The sequence below is a fragment of the Macadamia integrifolia genome, chromosome 8, assembly GCF_013358625.1.
Source record: "Macadamia integrifolia cultivar HAES 741 chromosome 8, SCU_Mint_v3, whole genome shotgun sequence".
In the NCBI taxonomy this organism is placed as follows: Eukaryota; Viridiplantae; Streptophyta; class Magnoliopsida; order Proteales; family Proteaceae; genus Macadamia; species Macadamia integrifolia.
The window spans coordinates 19,831,893-19,851,222 of record NC_056564.1 but is presented as its reverse complement, the minus strand read 5'-3'; the positions used below and the strand labels follow the sequence as shown (position 1 = coordinate 19,851,222).

At 36.3% G+C, this 19,330-nt stretch overlaps 2 protein-coding genes across 2 annotated transcripts; one reads left to right on the top strand and one right to left on the bottom strand.

Annotated features, from left to right (window-relative positions):
- Positions 1–2,333: 2,333 nt before the first annotated feature.
- Positions 2,334–2,657, bottom strand: LOC122086783 (phenylalanine ammonia-lyase-like). The gene has a single exon (XM_042655744.1). It carries the CDS (start codon positions 2,655–2,657, stop codon positions 2,334–2,336), a length of 324 nt encoding a protein of 107 aa, XP_042511678.1.
- Positions 2,658–9,126: 6,469 nt separating this feature from the next.
- LOC122085760 (cinnamoyl-CoA reductase 1-like) lies at positions 9,127–11,261 on the top strand. The gene is made up of 4 exons (XM_042654335.1): positions 9,127–9,366; positions 9,461–9,615; positions 9,686–10,224; positions 10,696–11,261. Exons 1-4 carry the CDS (start codon positions 9,234–9,236, stop codon positions 10,877–10,879), a joined length of 1,011 nt encoding a protein of 336 aa, XP_042510269.1. The 5' UTR covers positions 9,127–9,233; the 3' UTR covers positions 10,880–11,261.
- Positions 11,262–19,330: the final 8,069 nt, after the last annotated feature.

Here is a 19,330-nt window from a genome sequence, read left to right as displayed (position 1 = left end):
CAGCACACGCGAGCAATTAGATGGATAAAATTCTTTTCTCAATATTATTATTATATATTGTGCTATGTCATCAGTCTTGACTCATATAACAATTGAGCTTGTGCTGAGCATGACCAGAAGCTACTGGGTTTTGACCTAATTTTTCACCAGTTCACAATTTAGTAGACAACATATCATGTGCATTGTTCTTCAATTGAGTGAAGTGGATGTAACGATCACATCATATTTATTATTATTATTATTATTATTTTTTTTTAATAAAGAATCCTAAACGAAAGAAAATAAGCGAAAGAAGTCTTGTGTAGTTTATTTATTTTAATTTATAAGAATAATTTGATGAAATAAGTTACTTCCAAAGTTCATAGCCAACTTTCATCTTAGATGTATGATCACTTATTCTTTCAAGGAGATTTCTTATGTTTTAATAGTTATATGTATGCAATTATTTGTGTGGATACACCTATTTGTCTCCATATGTAAGTGCGTGTGGTCCTTCCTTTGAGTTTGGCTTCTTGCTTGAATTTTGTATTGTAAAAATCCAACTATCCTCGCACAAAGTTAAGTGAAACAAAATAATAGAAACTCAATCAGATTTTTTTCCTCAATGAATATAAATATATTAAAAAATAAAAAAGAAAACAAAACATAACCACCCAAGAAGACCAAACAAGAAAATGGGACTAAACCCTCGAGAGGGGATGAAAAAAAAAAAGCTAAAAAGAGATGCATAAAAAATCAGGAAGGAGGCAAAACAGACCACCCAAAAGGAGATACAACAAAAACTGGGGGAGGGGGGAACCAAGTAGATTTAGAAACAAAGGGATAAAACAAAGTATAAATAAGAGTGGGCGATCCTTAGTTGATAGGTCTAGAATGTCTAGATGAGAAATATGCAAAGAAATAGACAAAGATGATGATGCACTAAAAAGATTTAAATCAACAACCCCACTTACAAATACTAGATAGCACATATAGAGGATTTGGTTTCACATGTTAAAATACATACTATAAGAAATAGAAAGTGAAATAATAGCAAACAATGTAAATTTATCACGCTCTGAATGATTGTTATCATCAAGAGAAGAAATAAAAAAGATATAAAATTGAGAATGCTTGGAAGGCTTCAATCCTCACTCCAACCACATGTGCTTGGGAAAGTATAGAAAATGAATAGGTTCCAATCGAATTTAACCTTAGAATTACAAACCACATAGGGCAATTTCTTTATCAATAAAAGAAGCTAATTTTTTTTGAAGTTATAATACCTCCAACAAATTTTTTTTTATAAGAAAACCTTAAATTTAGGATGATTTTTCAAATTCTAAAGTGTTATCCAAAAACTTTACTAAAATGATTATAATTCACAACATGATAATAATCCTTAGAAAGAATTAACAATTTAAGTAGTGAGAAGTCTTTTCTTAGACAAAGGAGAGAAAAGGCAATCTTACGAAGAAAAATTCAGAAAATCAATCCTGAAAATAGCCTTAGGAAGGAAGAAATAAAAAATAAATTAAAGCATGGTTCCATCCCCCCACAAAACATTAGGAAACTAGGAATGAATTAAAGTATTAGTTATTCACATAAACTATTAGTTATTCATATATGGTAGTAATTTTTTTTGGACACTATCTTCCATCATTCATATAGAGGTGTTATTGATTGAGGAAGCAGATGGGAATTGGTGGAATTAGTCTATTCGTATTGAATTTCTAAGGTACAAGCCAATTCTGTCAATTCCAATTGAACTAGAGTAGGAACCAACTGAGACAGAATCCGTTGTTGATTCCACTTAATTGAACCATGAGTAGTGTGTTGGTAATTTTTTGGGTAATTTACAGCATCACTCTCTGGAGAATGCCAATATTATAGGAACACCCCATTTCTTTCACCAAATTAGACTTAGACCCCCTACTGTCAGTCTCTTTAAGTGATGCTATGAAATGACACTTTATGAGTAAAACACCCTTATCTTATTATCCCAAAATACCCTTCTTCATTTGTATACCATTTCATTCTCTCCTTCTATCCTTAAATTCTCTCCCTACCTGCGACTTGTGATTCCGATGAGTTCCAGCCGAGTTGCTAGTTCTGTCGCTGGTGAGTAGTACACCAAGTGTTTGGGATTTAGCCCCAAAGACTCTGATATCAATTCCCAAGCGCCGTGGATGTTAGATTTAAATTTACCTTACAAGGAAAGAATTAACAGTAAATGCCGATTTTTTTTTGAAAAATATCAATTTGTAACCTTAATTAACTTTTTCCGTTCCAGTTTTAGGTGATTGAAAAATTGGAAAAATATAAATGGGTTTGGAGTTTATAGAAATTAATTTTCAGACCTGATGAGCTCCTTCTGAAGGACACCTCCTGTTTGGTCCTCCTATGTGACGTGCACCAAACTCAGTAGTAACACCATAGCTATCTGTGCCTTTGTTCATGCTCTCCCTAATCCAATCGTTTCTCACATTAACTCCGGCCCTCGCCGACTCCGAGAGCTCCACCGTTACACCACCACTGGCAGCATCCTGTGCGGCAATCCCCGCCACCTGAGCAATGGTGAGTGTCTCACCGCCGAGTCTGACGATTGGCTTAGGGTACTCACCCACCATCCGCTTCACCTCATGGAGGTGGCTTCCCTTAAGAGACTCTGCTGCCATTCCCCAATTCAAAGGGTCTTCTAGGCAGATCGAGACCCTTCACACTTGCTTTATTTTCATCGAATTCCCTTTGCTCTTTTAGTCAGTCATAGTAGGAGAGGTACTGCCTGAAACTTCGTCACCGGCGATGGCAACCATTTTTTCATTTCCTTTTTGGTGGGTTGGGGTTATGGTGAAATCAATTTGGGGACTACAAGTAATGAGGGTAATTTCAGTACTTCAATATTTTTAAGGGTAAAATGGTATTTGAAAAAAAAAAATAACTGATGATGTCACACTCTTGGTATATTCTGTAACAGTTACTACCCGTAGGGGGTCTGAATCTAATTTGGTGAAAGAGAGGAGGTGTTCTTATAATACTGGCATTCTCTAGAGGATGGTGTTGTAAATTACCCTAATTTTTACTTTTTTTATCTAGTCTAGAATTACCAAATGTTAGGATGGTAACTTGAAAATTACTCGACTCTATTTTTTAGAAGGCTAAATACTGGTATCACAATGGTCTATTATTTTTCCCAACTTCACGAGACACTTATTTTTTCTCGTGGATGGATGATGTGTTACTTTCAATCGTTGGCTAGGAAGAGTATGTTCTTGATTAGCCATGTATCAAATTTCAAAGTATAATTCAATTAAATATTGTTATGTACTAACATACATCCCGTGTATGTCCATGCATGTACTAGTACTCCAACTATTACTGCACATTCTCCCAACTTTTGGTAGAAACGATTAATTTATATAAAAATATATGAAAAATAGATTCCTCAAATCTGTATTATGACTTCCAAAATTATGCTTTGTAGAACAAAAGCTCTTGAAATGATATGGGTGAACTCACATATGGTATGATATATGGAGAGAGAGAGAGAGAGAGAGAGAGAGAGAGAGAGAGAGAGAGAGAGTTTAGGATATTATAAGGGGTAGCAAGCACAGAAGAAGAGGGAGAGAGAGAATTTAGGATATTATAAGGGGTAGGAAACACAGAAGAGGAGGGAGAATATAAGAGGTGATCTAGAAGGGAATCATGGGGAGAACGTGGGAGTAAAGGGAACGTGGGTGGAAGAAAGTGGGGGCCCACTTATAGAGATGATATGAATTCTGTTCACGTAGGTTGCCCCGATAGCCAAACGATGATCATGTGATATAATTTCCGATCCTACGGGGAGGAATGTAGAGAGGGGGAACTGGGCCCTGCGGGGACTTAAATCATTCTCCCTAAAATAGTTACACCAGTGGTCCATCAACTAATAATGGGGTAGAGTCAACGCGTGATTCCCTCTCTAACCATGGTTTAAGATATCAGAATCGGACATCAAGAATCGAGATCGAATAGAATCAGTACCAATTCAATCCGATCAATCCAGGCTAATCAGGCTAATGTGACCTGATTTCTCAAACCATGCTCTCTATATCTCTCATAATGAAATAAAAAATTTTAGACCTTTGGGGCTTTTTGGGTAAATAGATATTTTAAATTTTTTTTTTTTCTAATGAGAAATCATTCGAATCCGTTTGATTTTACAATTCAAGTCCAAGGATAAACCTCGATTACATGTGTTGGTGTACGATGTCTTGTATTCCATCGCAGTTTAATCCAGGGAGTACTGATGCAAGTGCCTCGACAGGCAGGACGACGGTCCCACTTACCGGTAAGTGGGCCGTGGTAGTTGCAAAGAGGGCAGGAGATCCCCCAGCATAACAGGGGTGTAGAGGGGCACAGTCCCCACTCGAATTTTTTATTTGAGGGCAGTTTTTTACTTTTCGAATTAAGATTTTTCGCTATATATTTGTAGCGAGATTTTCTTTTTCTGTAATGCAAGCAATTTGATAGAGGTGTGAAGACGAGCACTATAACCCTATTCTCCATTGATAATGAAACAAGATTTCATCTCATCAAGGACATAGATAATCTTGCCAAATCTCTTAAACCTATGTGCATTACTTATTCTTATTTTTCTATTATTTTCTGCATTATTTTAGGGTTACATTTCTACAATATGCAATCAATAACTCACAACTAACTCGTGTATTAATTAAATGGGAAATCTTGAATTTTTTGTTGTGATGTAACTCCTATTCCTTATTTCCCCTCAAATTAATTAAAGGAAATGATCAGTATTCTTTGAGCTCAATGAAAGCTGTCCATGGCTCTTATATTCCAAAAGGAGAGACAAGAGTATATAATATCGTTAGCCATTTTGGTGGCCATAATTGATCAAAATGAATAAAGTTTCATGACTTGTCCAGTCACTTGTACTCGTATTCTAAGATCTTCTAACCTTATGGTCGACATTTCTTTCCCCTTAGTCGTAGGTGCTTATTCCACTTGGCCCTCTGGGCGTCTCCTCCCGTCTCGTCAGTGATACGAACAAAGAATTAATAAAAGTGAATTCCCAATCACATCACCAATTCTTTCTGGTCCGTCTTCTGAACCTAAAGCCGCGTTCAGATAACAATATAATTGGGATTTTTGAGACCACTATTTATCAATGTGGCAAAATGAGCACGAGCCGTATGTCAAATTATTCATCCGGTCATATAAAATAGCATAAAAATCCTCTCCGGTGAGATAATGAACGGTAATGAGGAATGAGAATCCAACGACTGGGTGTATGTCAGGGTCTTTTCAACCATTGGATCCTCATTGTCACTCACTGTTCACTGCAAAGGATTTGAGTAAAAAATGTCCTTTCATTTAATATGTAATTATAGGGGTGAAACAAGGTCGGACTGGACTACGTTTCTTAAAACCTTAGTCCAATCCTAGGTCCACAAAACTCAATCTAGGTTCAACCCAACCTTGGCTGGTTCATGTCAACCCAACCCGGCCCTAATTGACCCTAATCAAGCTAGGTTGGGCCGGGCCGAGTTGGCCCTAATTGGCATTGATTTTTACCAAGGTTGGGCTAAGCCTGATTGACCTTGTTTTTGTCATTTGTGTTCTATGCATTAAAAAAAAAATAATAATAATAATAAAATAAAATGATCTATATAAAATTAAAATTAGGGACGTGTCAAGCTGGCCTAGGTCTCAACTCAGGCCTCACCAAACCTTGACCTAGGGTCATTGTTTTTCAACCCTAACTTGCCCTCAAAGTCAAAAATCTTAGGCACCGTTTGACAACGTTCTGTTTTTGCCGTTTCTGAGTTTTCTTGTTCCCAGAAATAGAGAAACAATATAAAAAACGTTTGACAAAGTTGTTTCATTTCACCAGTTTCTAAAAACATAAATAAAAATTTATGCCTATTTATAATTTTAGAAACGACATTGATAAAACAAGTCGGACTTGTTTCGTCGTTTCTAGAAACGAATTGAGAGAAAAAAAAGGCTATTGTGCCCAATAAATTTCTCAACTATTTAAACCTAAAAAGAGGCAACCATACCTTCTGTCTCTTTTGGGCATCCGATGATACTATTGGGTTTTTAGTAGCATTATATCTGCAAAAAACATTTCGAGAAATAGGTTATCAAACACCAAAAAATCTGTTTTTGTTTCCCAAAACGTAAAAATCCATTTCTACTGTTTTATAGACACATAAACAATATAAACCTTATCAAACATGCCTTAGTCCAACCCTGTGCAAGCTTAGAGTATGCCACGACAGTTTGGGGCCAAACTTACACCCCTAAGTAGTAGCTAAGGTTAATAGCATTTCCTACATCCTATTAGCCCACCCCGACGTTAGAATGGGCCTGAAACTAATCTATTGGTCCAAAAAAAAACTCAGCTTACTGGATGGACAGGGCAGCCCAGCTTATTGGTCCAAAAAGAAAAACTAGCACGCCATGGTTAAGGTGATGCTTGTTGCAACAGCTTCTGCTTCTGCTGCAGTTCGAGGCCACCCTCCCCTCTCCGTGGCCGCCCTCCCTTTAAGTTGGGCACCATTTGGCTGCCTCTGGGCTGCCATCTTAGTTAGCCCATGAGCAGTACCTGAGAAATTTCCCAAGCTAAGAGCCTAAGACACCCCCATTGCAACTACTAAAATAGGAGAAATTAAGTGTGTTAAAAGTATGAATCTTACTAATCTAATACTGATACCTCAAGTCTGCCTGAAATTTTATATTTCATCACGAATTTTGACATGTGAATAGGGGACTTTAGGGTCTATAATTGGTCATTTTGGATGTATCAAATTTGGGCTGTATAAAAAGACCTTCCTCAATGCTGTCTAGAAAAAGATTTTTCCTATTGTCTTATTCTATATTTGGGAAAAGAATGCCGTGTTGCCTATGTCCATACACATGGGAAAATAGAGCTGAGGATTCATCACATATCACTGCTAATTCTTGACGCACTCTCATGTAAGAATTTAACGGCCATCAGATATTGACAAGAGAGTAAAGAAACCAACATAAAGATAAGGCAACTAGACAAATTATTAATGTGAAGTCTTAAGAATCAACAAAGTGCAAAACATGCATTAATATTGGAATCTCTCGTACTAATTGGAATCTTGTGTCTCATAATTCTTACTAATAAAGCTAGCTTGACCTCTCTTTCATGGTGTTTCACCAAGGTTAGCAACCTCCAAGAGAGGTGAGTTCAAAGCCATTTCAATTCAAATATACAAGCTCTCTCTCTCTCTCTCTCTCTCTCTCTCTCTCTCACCACTTTGGACTTTTGGTTATATTGCCACCTCATTGTGCTGAAAATGCCTCCGCGTGTGACCTTCCATTGATCTATGCATTGATGCAATAGTTGCATAAGAAAGTAATATTCTCTTGCGCCATTAGATGTTAAAGTGATTCTCAATTATATTCAATAGTATTTTTCTAAACATATGGCTTAATTTCACCTAGATGGCACCCATGTTGCCCCGCCATGGAGAAGACCTTAATTGCAACCTTTGGGCTGCACCCTCCCCACCCACACCCCGAATATTCAATATGTGAATTGAAAATTAGAATGGACAAATACTTTGGAAATTTCTTTTAAAATAAAGTAATGGTTGAGGATTCAACAGCTTAATTTAATAATCTTTTTTAGGAAATTTATAGTTGCTTTTTTGCTTTTCAGTTGTATGATTTTACTACTACAAACGAAAAAAAAAAAAAAAAGGAAAAAAAAGAGAGAGTATAATTTTACTATATTTTTTATATTTTAAACACTTGTGCATTGCACAGGTCTTCTACTTATATTAAATTGCATACATTTGTGTATATAGTTTATTTCACATCCTTTTGACCAACCTATTGCTTAAAATTTAAAGTTTGTGCAAAGGGGAAAACTTATAGATCAGGGGAGTATATTAATCATTAGCAAAACTACAAAATGGTATAAAAAAATGAGTTAAAAGCTATGTTTGTACACTTTTCTTTTTGTCATTAACCAATCAATTAGCAAAGATATCTCAAAATTGTATTTTGAGAATATTTTCTAATCATTAATGCATGGTCAATTGGTGATTATAGAAAGCGGATGGCCCCTCCCCCTCCTCCTCCTCCTCCTCCTCAAATTCTTCTGAAAAGGAGTCTATTTTTTAATGGATTAATTCTTCTATTTTTAATAAGGAACAAAGTTTTATGGTTAGGACATTGAGCCCTTGTGTCTGGACGTGGTCCTTAAGTTTCACCTAAAAAACACTGCTCTTCTTGATAAATATATAAAGGGAGAGGATTCTTGAAATGCAGTGTCACCCTTCCTTCCCTTGTGTGGAAACAGGCGAACCCGTCTCCTCACGTTTGCAACCCCTGGCTATTATAATATTCAATAGATATAAAGCAATGTTTTTTTATGAATTTTCTACCTTTTGTCATAAACATAAATTTTAAATTACTAATATAGAAAAAGAAATCATTTTTTTATTTGATGATGCCCATAAATTATTATAATCTAAATTTAATATAAAGGAGGTCAAATTGTCAACCAAAGGTGATAGACTAGTACACTGATAAGCCTTTTTTTTTTTGGTAGAATAAGCCCTTTTCTTAAGGTCTTAGGGATTAAATCTCACCTTCACCAGTGGGTTATATAAACTAGGGGTAATAGAATGCTCCTTGCTAGCATGGTTGCCCTATCATCCTTTCAACAAAAAAGAGAAAAAAGAGAAAAAAGAAGGGCCCTATTATACAAAAGCAAATAACCCCAGCCTTGAGAGGGTCCCACTCCCATCATCCAGAGACCAGAAGACCCATCAGATGGTTATAAGTACCCATCATTAGAATGATTTGTCAATTCTTCTTTCACCAGCAAATCTCCAGTGCCAATGATCATGCCTACCATATCCTACCACGTGGCATTACTTTCCTCCTATGATTAGGCCCCGCTGTAAACGAGCTGGAAATTTTCATGTATCATCTACTACTTAAGGGCTGATCGGATTATATCAGAAACCATCCAATTAGAATCTCTGGCATGAATTGGTCACCCGATCAGTATCCAGTACTCTGATAACATGCCTCGTGGAATCGTGGTAGGTAAGGATTTTGCGTTTAAATAAAGGATATTTTGTCGTTCCTCTTTCACTATACATATTCCTCCGCTCTTTACGCCATTTTTTTAATTAGTTATAGTCGTTTTACTCCGAACACATCTCCTCATTTTCCTCCGCCGGAAAAAGGATAACATCGGGATGCCGGTGGACGGTTTACCAGGGTCCGGCCAGACGGTATGCGTCACAGGTGCCGGGGGTTACATCGCTTCGTGGCTCGTCAAGTTTCTACTAGAGCGAGGCTACACCGTTAAAGGAACTGTAAGGAACCCAGGTCTGTCTGATTTCCTCGATAACGATCTTCTTTCTCTTTATCAGTATTTCTACTACTTATAATCTCATCTGGCTTTTGTGTTTTTCGATTCCAGATGATCCGAAGAACTCTCATTTGAAGGAACTCAAAGGTGCCAAAGAGAGATTGATCCTCTGCAAAGCCGATCTTCTAGATTACGAAAGCCTTCGTAACGCCATCGATGGATGTCAAGGGGTCTTCCATACTGCTTCCCCTGTCACTGATGACCCAGTGAGTTAACCCGATCTCTTCCTTCTCATTAACAGATTAGGTTTCTAATGATTAGGGTTTTATTGATTAGGAAAAAATGGTGGAACCGGCAGTGAACGGGACAAAGTATATAGTGAACGCGGCGAAGGAAGCCGGAGTACGTCGAGTGGTGATGACGTCATCGATCGGGGCGGTTCACATGGACCCGAATCGAGATCCGGAGAAAGTGGTAGATGAGTCTTGCTGGAGCGACTTGGATTTCTGTAAGACCACCACGAACTGGTACTGTTACGGTAAGGCAGTTGCGGAACAGGCGGCGTGGGAGGCGGCGAAGGAGAGTGGGGTGGACCTGGCTGTGGTTATCCCGGTTCTGGTTCTTGGTCCGATGCTCCAACCCACCATCAATGCCAGCATAATTCACATACTCAAGTACTTGACTGGTTCGGCCAAGACCTACGTTAACTCGGTTCAGGCTTACGTGGATGTGAGGGACGTGGCACTGGCCCACATCTTGGTCTTCGAGGCTCCGGGAGCTGCCGGCCGGTTCCTCTGCGCCGAGAGCGTTCTCCACCGTGGCGATGTCGTCGAGATCCTTGCCAAGCTCTTCCCCGAGTATCCCGTCCCTACCAAGTAAGCAATTTACGACTTTAATTCCCCAATGTGGGTCCATGTACAGGGACATTTAGTCAATTTGAACAACATTACACCGGAATGCCCTTGCAAGTAGTGGATGTTCACTTTTTGCAATTCTGTGGACCCACCCCACCTTCCCAAAGACATTTCAACAGAAAAGTTAGTTTGCTTTTTCACGGTGGACACGCCTAAGGGGGCAGCCCTTAATGGTGGGCCATTGGGCCCTCCATTACCAACCTCTCCCACTACTATTTACCTAACACAAGTCCAAAAGTCGTAACCCCTAGCGTTTTTGTGGTCCCACAAAGCCCACTCTAACAAACCCTCCACTGGTCACCCTTCTTTTTTCTCACCTCTCCTTGACATGTAGGTTCTTATTGTTTCTTTTCTTGGCATCCAAACATAGCCTCTGAACCACTTGTGTGAGACCTATTTGTCCAAAGGATTGATTATTTTATGTTGTTGCAGGTGCTCGGATGAGGTGAAACCAAGGGCAAAGCCATACAAGTTTTCAAACCAGAAGCTAAAGGAGCTTGGGCTTGAGTTCATCCCAGTGAAGCAGACTATATATGAAACAGTGAAGAGTCTGCAGGAGAAGGGTCACCTCCCCATCCCTACCCAAGCAAATAATGATCCCATTCGCCTTCAATAATCCTGATTATAATCTTCTCTGTCTTCGCTGCCCAATTAAGAACTTCTGATTAGTGGTAATAACAACATTAATTTGGGGGGCTTTTATATATAAAAGGAAAGCTTCTTTATTTGTGTTTACTTTAGAATATTCCCTAAACATTGGATTGGAACATTGTAAACCCTATTAAAATGGGATATAATTCTACAATCCAAACCTATTTGATTATTATTATTATTATTTTTTTTTTGGAGAAAAGCAATCCTTCTCCCTATTGTATAACCATGCCTCCTCCTTTAGTGTCATAAAAATAGGTAATCTTTTCACTGTAATTGAAGATAAACTCTGGGTTTTTGTTTTTGTTGCTGTTGGAAATGTATGAACAATGTTATAGTTCTTTCCATAGTTGAATCTCTCCTTGTGCAAGGATAGGAATTATTCAGGACACCATGAGGAGAGGATATGGGTGCATAGAAAGCAACAATAATAATTCATATTTATTCCAACTAAAGGGAGTCTCTTAGATGGATTTGTGCTAAGATGAGGTATTAGAAATAATAAGGTTGGCTATTTGGATATTAGTGTAGAAACGCAACCCTAAAACGATGTAGAATAAAAAAACAAGAACAAACAATGCATACACGTTTACGAGGTTCGGAAAAATTGCTTACGTCCTTGGTGAGATGAGTTTCTGTTTCATTATCAATGGAGAATAGGGTTATAGCGTTCATCTTTACACCTCTCAGTATTTTTTGCGTTACAGAGAAAAAAAACATTGCTACAAATATATAGTGAAAAAACCCTAATTAGGACTAGGGGAAGCAAAGAAATCTTGCCTATCGGGGCGCCTGCATTAGTACTCCCTCGATTAAACTGTGACGGAATACAAGACATCATACACTAACACTTAGGCCTCTACAATTCGAGGGCAAACTTCTCCTAGGGTCATTTTAGGCTTGTTCTTAGCTCTTTTAGACCATTCAATTTAAATCAGGTCACTCCTTTGCAGTGATGCATTCCAAGTCCTTCGTTAAGCATAGCTATGTCCCCTTAAACGACTTTCTCGAAGCTTATCTTATATCATGGCAACTCACAACTCAACTCTAATATGGTTATTCTTTACTTTATTTCTTAGTTTTGCCGCACATTTATCTCAAAATCTTCATTTTTGCTACACTTGGTCTACTATAAAATGCTTCTTAAATACCCAACATTCAATCCATATATCTTAGATGGATGTACAAATATCCTATATACTTTTATTTTTAAGTTTTAGAGGAATACGCCGATCACTCTATACTCCCTCTCACATTTCATCCATCCCATTTTAATTCTTTGTGAAACATTATCTTCTATATCATCTTCTTTGTTAATGGTTGGCCCCATATTTTAAAAATAATCATTTTGTTCTCTCTCTCTCTCTCTCTCTCTCTCTCTCTCTCTCTTCACTTTTCACTGTTTTGTTATTAGTCTTAATGACTTAAATGCACACCCTCATAGCCTCTATTGTCTTTCCTAGCATGTCCATTCAAATCACTCAATATAATAATTTTTTCTCCTTAGCCAAGTCCTTACAGCAGACCATTCATGTGTTCCCAGATTTGTAACTTACCACTTTCATACAATTCTACTTGGCATGCATAAAACTAATTATATTGACAACCTCTTTTCCATTATAAGCTTGACGGATATAATCCTATCTCCAATTTCTTATACATCTACTACATTTTTTAATTCTTTATCCACTACTATTTCCACTTCATTTCGAGTACTTTTGCCCTCCCAACATACCCAAGTTCTAAATCTCGTAACTCCTTAGCTTGTTCCCCCTTCCATCTAGTTTCTTAAATACAGATTCTATTAATCTTTCTTCTTCTCATGACATCTATTAATTCTAGACTCTTACCCATTAAAGATCTTATATTCTAGGATGCTAATCTAATTCCATGATTTTACCATTGAGCAGTGATGTGGTGCGTCGCTTATGAGGTACGCCCTAGCACAGGGAAATAAAAATAAAACATTCATAGGATCCATGCAAAGGTGATTGACTGAAAAGTACTATAATGTGTAGGTTGCAATGATAAAATATGACCAAATGAAAAGCAAACCCTTGTGACATTAAATAGTATCCAATACTCAAAAATGTAAAACCTGACAAGAGACCAACTTTGTAAAATAATGAAAACAATAATTAATAAATAAATAAACAACTTATCTCATGGAAAGCTTAAATGTATATGATTAGGACTTTGAGAGAATCACCTGTCATAAGAGTAAACTGTCGTCCTCCCATAACTTCCAATGTGAAATATATCTACTCCATGACCAATGGCAGAAACATATTACCGGACCATTGCTAGTTTTTAACTAGTAGGGAGTAGGAAGGGGCTAGGCAAAACCATCGATGTAATCCATGTACCATTACAATCACTATCACAAAGACATGCAAACTTCCTTTATAAGGGTTTTTAAAAAAATAATAATAAATAAACTAAATGGTGCTCCTAATGGTTCCACCAACATGTCTCTCCTCTCCATGTCATAATCTCACATTCAAATTAAAAGGAGTATTTTTGGTCGATTTTAGGTTTGAATTTCAATGTTCATAACACACTTCAATTTGCTTTGCTTTCACCTAAAACTGATAGGACTTAGTTTTCATCCATGCCTTTGGTCAATCCACTAGGATGAGCATTCAATGGAAAACCCCACTGTGCCATGCCATCACGTTTAGGTGAAAGGTTTTCAGTTTTTCTGGTTCAAATTCAGTGTAGGTGGAGAGGATCCAAATTCTAACTTTGTGAAATCTTTCCATAAAAGCAATCAATAAAGGACAGAATTTGGCTGCTGCCCTGGTTACATATAATTGGTGTAACCCTTTTGAGAGTCGAAGAAAAATTTTTGAAACTGTCTTTTTGAAAATACTAAAACCTAAAAGAGTATTCGTAAATCAAGAGAGAAGATGAATTATTCATTTATTTCGTTTCCTCCCTTCCCCTTTTTTGTACCAAAAATAAAAGAAGATAGTAACCAATTTTTTTCCATCAACAAAGGTGTGTTACATTGCATTTTTATGTTGATAATCACTCAAACTACATGCCAACACTAAAAGGTTAATCAACTTTTAATGCCACGAAATAATGAAAATACACAAGACACAACAAACTCACAAACCTGATGTGAGACTAAACCTACAAACCCAGTGCACAGAGTGTTTGTTTGTTTGTATTATTTGGGGCTAATTACTCAACCATACACCATCACCAAAAGGTTAACCAACTTTTTGACATCGCAACTTAATTGACACTTGACACCATCGTTTTAGCTTATAGAGTTGGAATCTGAGTGATTGAATCATCAGATTAATACCAACCAACTTGTCACAACTTACTCATGGTCCAAAACCCTAAAATTGTTTAGTTTTCAGATCTAAAGGTTGATTCTAAGATTTTTGAGACCTATTTTAACCGATTTCAATCCAGATCAGATCAGAATCCGCGGAGACAAATTCAATCCCCGATTGTGTGTTTTGAAAGCTGTTTGGCACCTAGAAATCATCCATGTCACCTTCACCTTCCAATCTATGAATGAAAGATCTCTTTTTTATTTATTTATTTATTTATTTTTATGGAAACCCATCAAATGGTTATCCTCTCTGTTTCAGAGTGAGTATAGAAGTGTACTAGTGTGAAGTTTCCAAATTTCTTCCTTCTGAATTATGTACTCGTTATAGGCATAAGCATGGTTTTAGAGCACAATAGCCAAATGGGCCAATCATCCCCAAAACCATTATGGTGTTGGAATGGATTGATATCGAATTGCCCGTATCAGACAGAAATATCCTTGTTTTATCTTAAAATAAATTTTAAAATAATTTTTTTTTGACTTTTTTATCCTTGGTCTGTACCGTTCAATTGATACACTATCAACCAGGTATTAGGACTGGACACTTGCCAAATCGTGGTACAAATCACCCATTACAAGCATTCAATACCAATACTTAGAACCATGAACATGTGAGAGCTGATCTCATGTGTATTGTCATGTAATTGGAGGAGGGAAACAACTGTAGAGTTCCTAGGGTGCGGTAACTTTAACCTGAGTTATTTTAGGGACCAGAGCTAAGTGGAAAAATCCCTTTCCTTGTTTACTTGTGATTCTGTGAACACCTTCTCTTGTCTCTTTTCGGATAGAAATTTATAATAAATTTTCAATTTTTAAAACCAAAATTGAATTAAAATAAAATTTTTATTCAACTTGATCAATTTTAAATGGCCGTTTTCGTTTTAGGGTTTTTGACTCCCACTAGTAACAACACAGCAAGTGATTATAGAAGCAAGAGGAGGAACGCTAATGCAACAAAGCGTTTAGCCTACAAAACACTTCTTAGTGCTGGTTTTTTTTTTCCCTTGATAATAGTAGTTGTAGCAAGTTCACATCCTTTGTAGCCTCCTCTGTAGCAAGCAATGAGGTGCGAAGAGTATTAGACGACTGAGAGTATCTAGACAAGCACCCAAAGAAGCTTTTAGCCATCTAATGCTCACTGCACCGATAGAATGACTGCAAATATTTTCACATAGTTGTAGCAGTAACAGTTGCTGCCGCTACCATAGCAGCAACCATAATGAACAATCATAGGGAGGTTATGCCAAACTCACTATCAACGGTCTGTCTCAAAGCCTTCCAACTCCAATGCCATGAATTTTTGACTATCAATGGAAGCATCTCTTTTAATTATACATTTGTGAAAGTCACCAGTGGTACCACTAGAAGGTCTATGGCATACCATGTCAAGACTTTCGGAACTAACACATCTTTCTATGGATCGGGCTGTTTGTAACGTGATAAGGATGTGTAGTGTATATCTAACGATCAGAAATGTTCAAGTACACAGTTCAAGGCACTCAAAGGCAATCTAAGACATTTCTGATCATTGGATGCATGCTATAAAGTGTGTCACACGACAGAGGATCCTGATCCTCTTCCCATTGTCTTGATTGCCTTCTTTCAAGAAATGTTTTATTACATGAGAAACAATATAATTGAAAGAACCCCGAAATGGTTGACCACAATGTCCCTTAAATTTTCTTTTATTCCTCCCCCCTCCCCAGAAAATAAAATAAAATAAAACAAAGCTTTTATTTGAAAGGATATGTTGCATTGCTTTGTTGTTCATTTATTTTTTCCTCCAGATAAAGGATGCTAAGGGTTTAGACTTACTTGACAGAAGAAAAAATAAACTACACAAGGGATAATACCCTCCATAAATGGAAATTGTACAATTAAAAAATAAATTTAAAATAAAAAAAAAACATTATTTTTTCTTTGGTGGCTCCCTTTGTTTTCATTCTAGAAGGTACAAAGATTTTTTTTTACTAAAATAATATTTTCCTTCATTTGTTTCAAGTTTCAACGTAAAATACAAAATGACATCTTTTATAAAAATATTTTATTTGTAGTACGAATTTTACAATGAAATAAACAGAGCCTTTGGAAAATATTAAATTTAAAATAGATTGAGTTTCCCACACCCACGATCAAAGGATAATCACTTGACCCTAAGAGGTTTGGATGGGGTTGAAAGGGTACCACATGGCAATGGGAGATACCAAGATAGTGTTGACCATTTATAAGTAAAGGGGGCAGACATTACTGAGCTTCACTACATGGTGAAGGAAAACACCCTCCCCCCATTTTAAAATTTTTTTCAAAAGTTCTTTTTTTTTTTTTTTTTTCTTTATTTATCCTTAACTTCCTAAATATTTTTCTTTTGTAAAATATTTTCATTTGGAACCATCTGGACCCAAACATTATTGAAAATGCCACCATAATTTATATATGGGTAAAGGTTGGGCACACCAGCATTGTGACTAGCACTACGTCCACCTCTCTCCTCCTCAACTTGGAAAAGTACCTCCTACCTTCCCATCTCAATCCCCTTAAATATTGGTTGAGTCGTTAGCTCCAAGAAAACTAACAGCATACCCAACCTTTGCCTTCTATATATTACTACATATCTTTGGAGGCTTGCGGTATTTTGAATTCGACCTACATGTAAGTTATTTGCTCCTCTACCTCATGAAATCAATCCATTCAGATCATAATCAGCTGGCCTTGATCCGGTTTTAAAGTTTTTTTTTTTTTTTTTTTAAAACCAATTCAGCCCGATTCTTACTGATCCGGAATGGATTTGGATTGGAATTGATGGCAATCAATTCCAGTTCTCAATATGAACTCTTGAACCATGCCTACCTTTGCTCCACACTTTTCACCTACCTTAATTTTCAGCATGTTTAGAACCCTCGTTGACTAATACAGGATAATTGGAGGAATTAGCGATTTAACTCCCAAGTCCATAACTTCAAACTACCCTTCTACCTCAATACTTTTGAAAAGATCAAAATTTGAATACATTGATTATGATTAAATTAATGTATTTAATTCTTTCGACCAAGTTTTCCTTCGTCTATAATTTTAAAAGAAAATTTCTTCATCCATCACTTTTATTGATTGGTTAAGCTTGGATGAGACTCTGAAACAATACCAGGGGAATGTTTGATAAACCTATTTGATATCGTTTTCAGAAACATGTTTTATCGTTTTTCTGTGCTCAGAAATGGAAAAACACTCCAAAAATTGTTTGATAAACTTGTTTTTTGAAACATAAATAGAAATTTATACTTATTTCTGTGTCTAGAAACGGGTTTGACAAAATGAGTCAGACTTGTTTTTCCATTTCTTAGAACAACTTGTGGGCCAAAAAATCGATGGTCCCCAGATGAAAAGTTGCATCGCCCAACCCAGTGTTTACCTTACCTGACAGCTTTCCAAAGTTTGAAGATTCTCCAAGGATACAAGAAGGAATACATCGAATTTTTGCTTTGCTAGTGAAGGCCTTAAATTCATATCCATCTATTCCTTTGTGGATTTCTTTCAATTCTCTCCAAACCCTTATGAATTAATTACTGAATCATTGTTGAGAATTGAAGTTCAAATTTCCCAATAAAATGCACACCTACTTAATAATTCTATCTAAACCTACTTAATTCGAGAAACAGATTTATCAAATATCAAAAAAAAATTTTTTTTTTTTAAATATTTGAAAAATTATTTCTGAAAATAACAGAAACATTATCAAACCGTGGTTGTATTCCATTCACCGACTCCTTTTGTTTTTTTTTTTGGTAGAATTCACCTACTTTTTAAGATCTTGTCATTGTTGGAATGTGATGTCTGGAAGACATTTTCCCAGCAAACTATTGTTGACTTTGTTGCATGTGGTTAAAATTTTTCCGGTTGTTATGGTTTCGCTTTCAGGTCTATATAGTCTTTTGCCCTAGGTGTGAAGAATATATCAAGTGATATGACCTATTAACCCATCATTCCACCCCTAATAATTGGAATGACTGATGGGACATTCCTTTGGCAAAAGTTTTGTGTTTGAACCATTTTTCTTTCACCCAACCCTTTGCAAACAACAAAATCGACCCCCAATCCTCTGCCAACCCCCAGGCTGTGTTTGGTAGGCAAGGAAAAAAAAATTAAAAAAAAACACTTTTTGTATATTTTATAATGGGTTAAAATTTTTTCTTTTTGCACTAATATGTTTTTGTTCAAGAGAACATTATTCTTTTCAAATTTAAAATTTCTTTTGAGAATTGTGAAATTTTCTTTTGTTCCCTCAAAAATTTGTTGTCAAAAACACAAGAAAACATGAAAAAATATGAAAACATAATAAAACAAAAATGAATGATTACACAATAATTTCGTATATCTATCTCTCTCCTAAAATTCAAATTTTTTTTAATTATTTTTTCTTTTCTTCTCTTGGTAACCAAACATACATACTCTTTTTATTTTCTCACCATTTCTTCTCTTTTCTTTTCTTTTCTAGATTCCATTTTCTTTTCTTTTCTTCTCTTGGCCACCAACATAGCCCCAATGAAGATTTGAGCTTTGAAGAGGCGGTTCCATGCACCCATGCTTTTTCTATAACCCACCCACAGCTAAGGCTACATATGGGTGCTAAGAAAAGAAAATTATGTTTGGATACCAAAAAAAGAAAATATTCAAAAATTTTAAATTTGAAAAGAATCAATACCGAAATCATATTGTACTTAGAAAAAAAATCGTACATTTCAACACCAATACTACATTGGCTTGGTATGATACAGTTTTTATTTGGTATGATTTTGGTATACTATTTTTGGCCATATTTTGGATCTTGTGGATATATATTCGGTATTTTGATATTTTGGCATGGTTTTGATATTCGGTATGATTCAATACATACCAAACGGTTTTGTATTAAATACCAATACAATGCTATATCGAGAAAAAAAAAACCATTGTCATACCAAAACCATAGCCAATCTCCTATGGTACGGTTTCAATATCGATATCCAATATCCAATATCCCTACTGAATTGACACCCTTACAATCCCAATCCCAAACACTCCCCCCCCCCC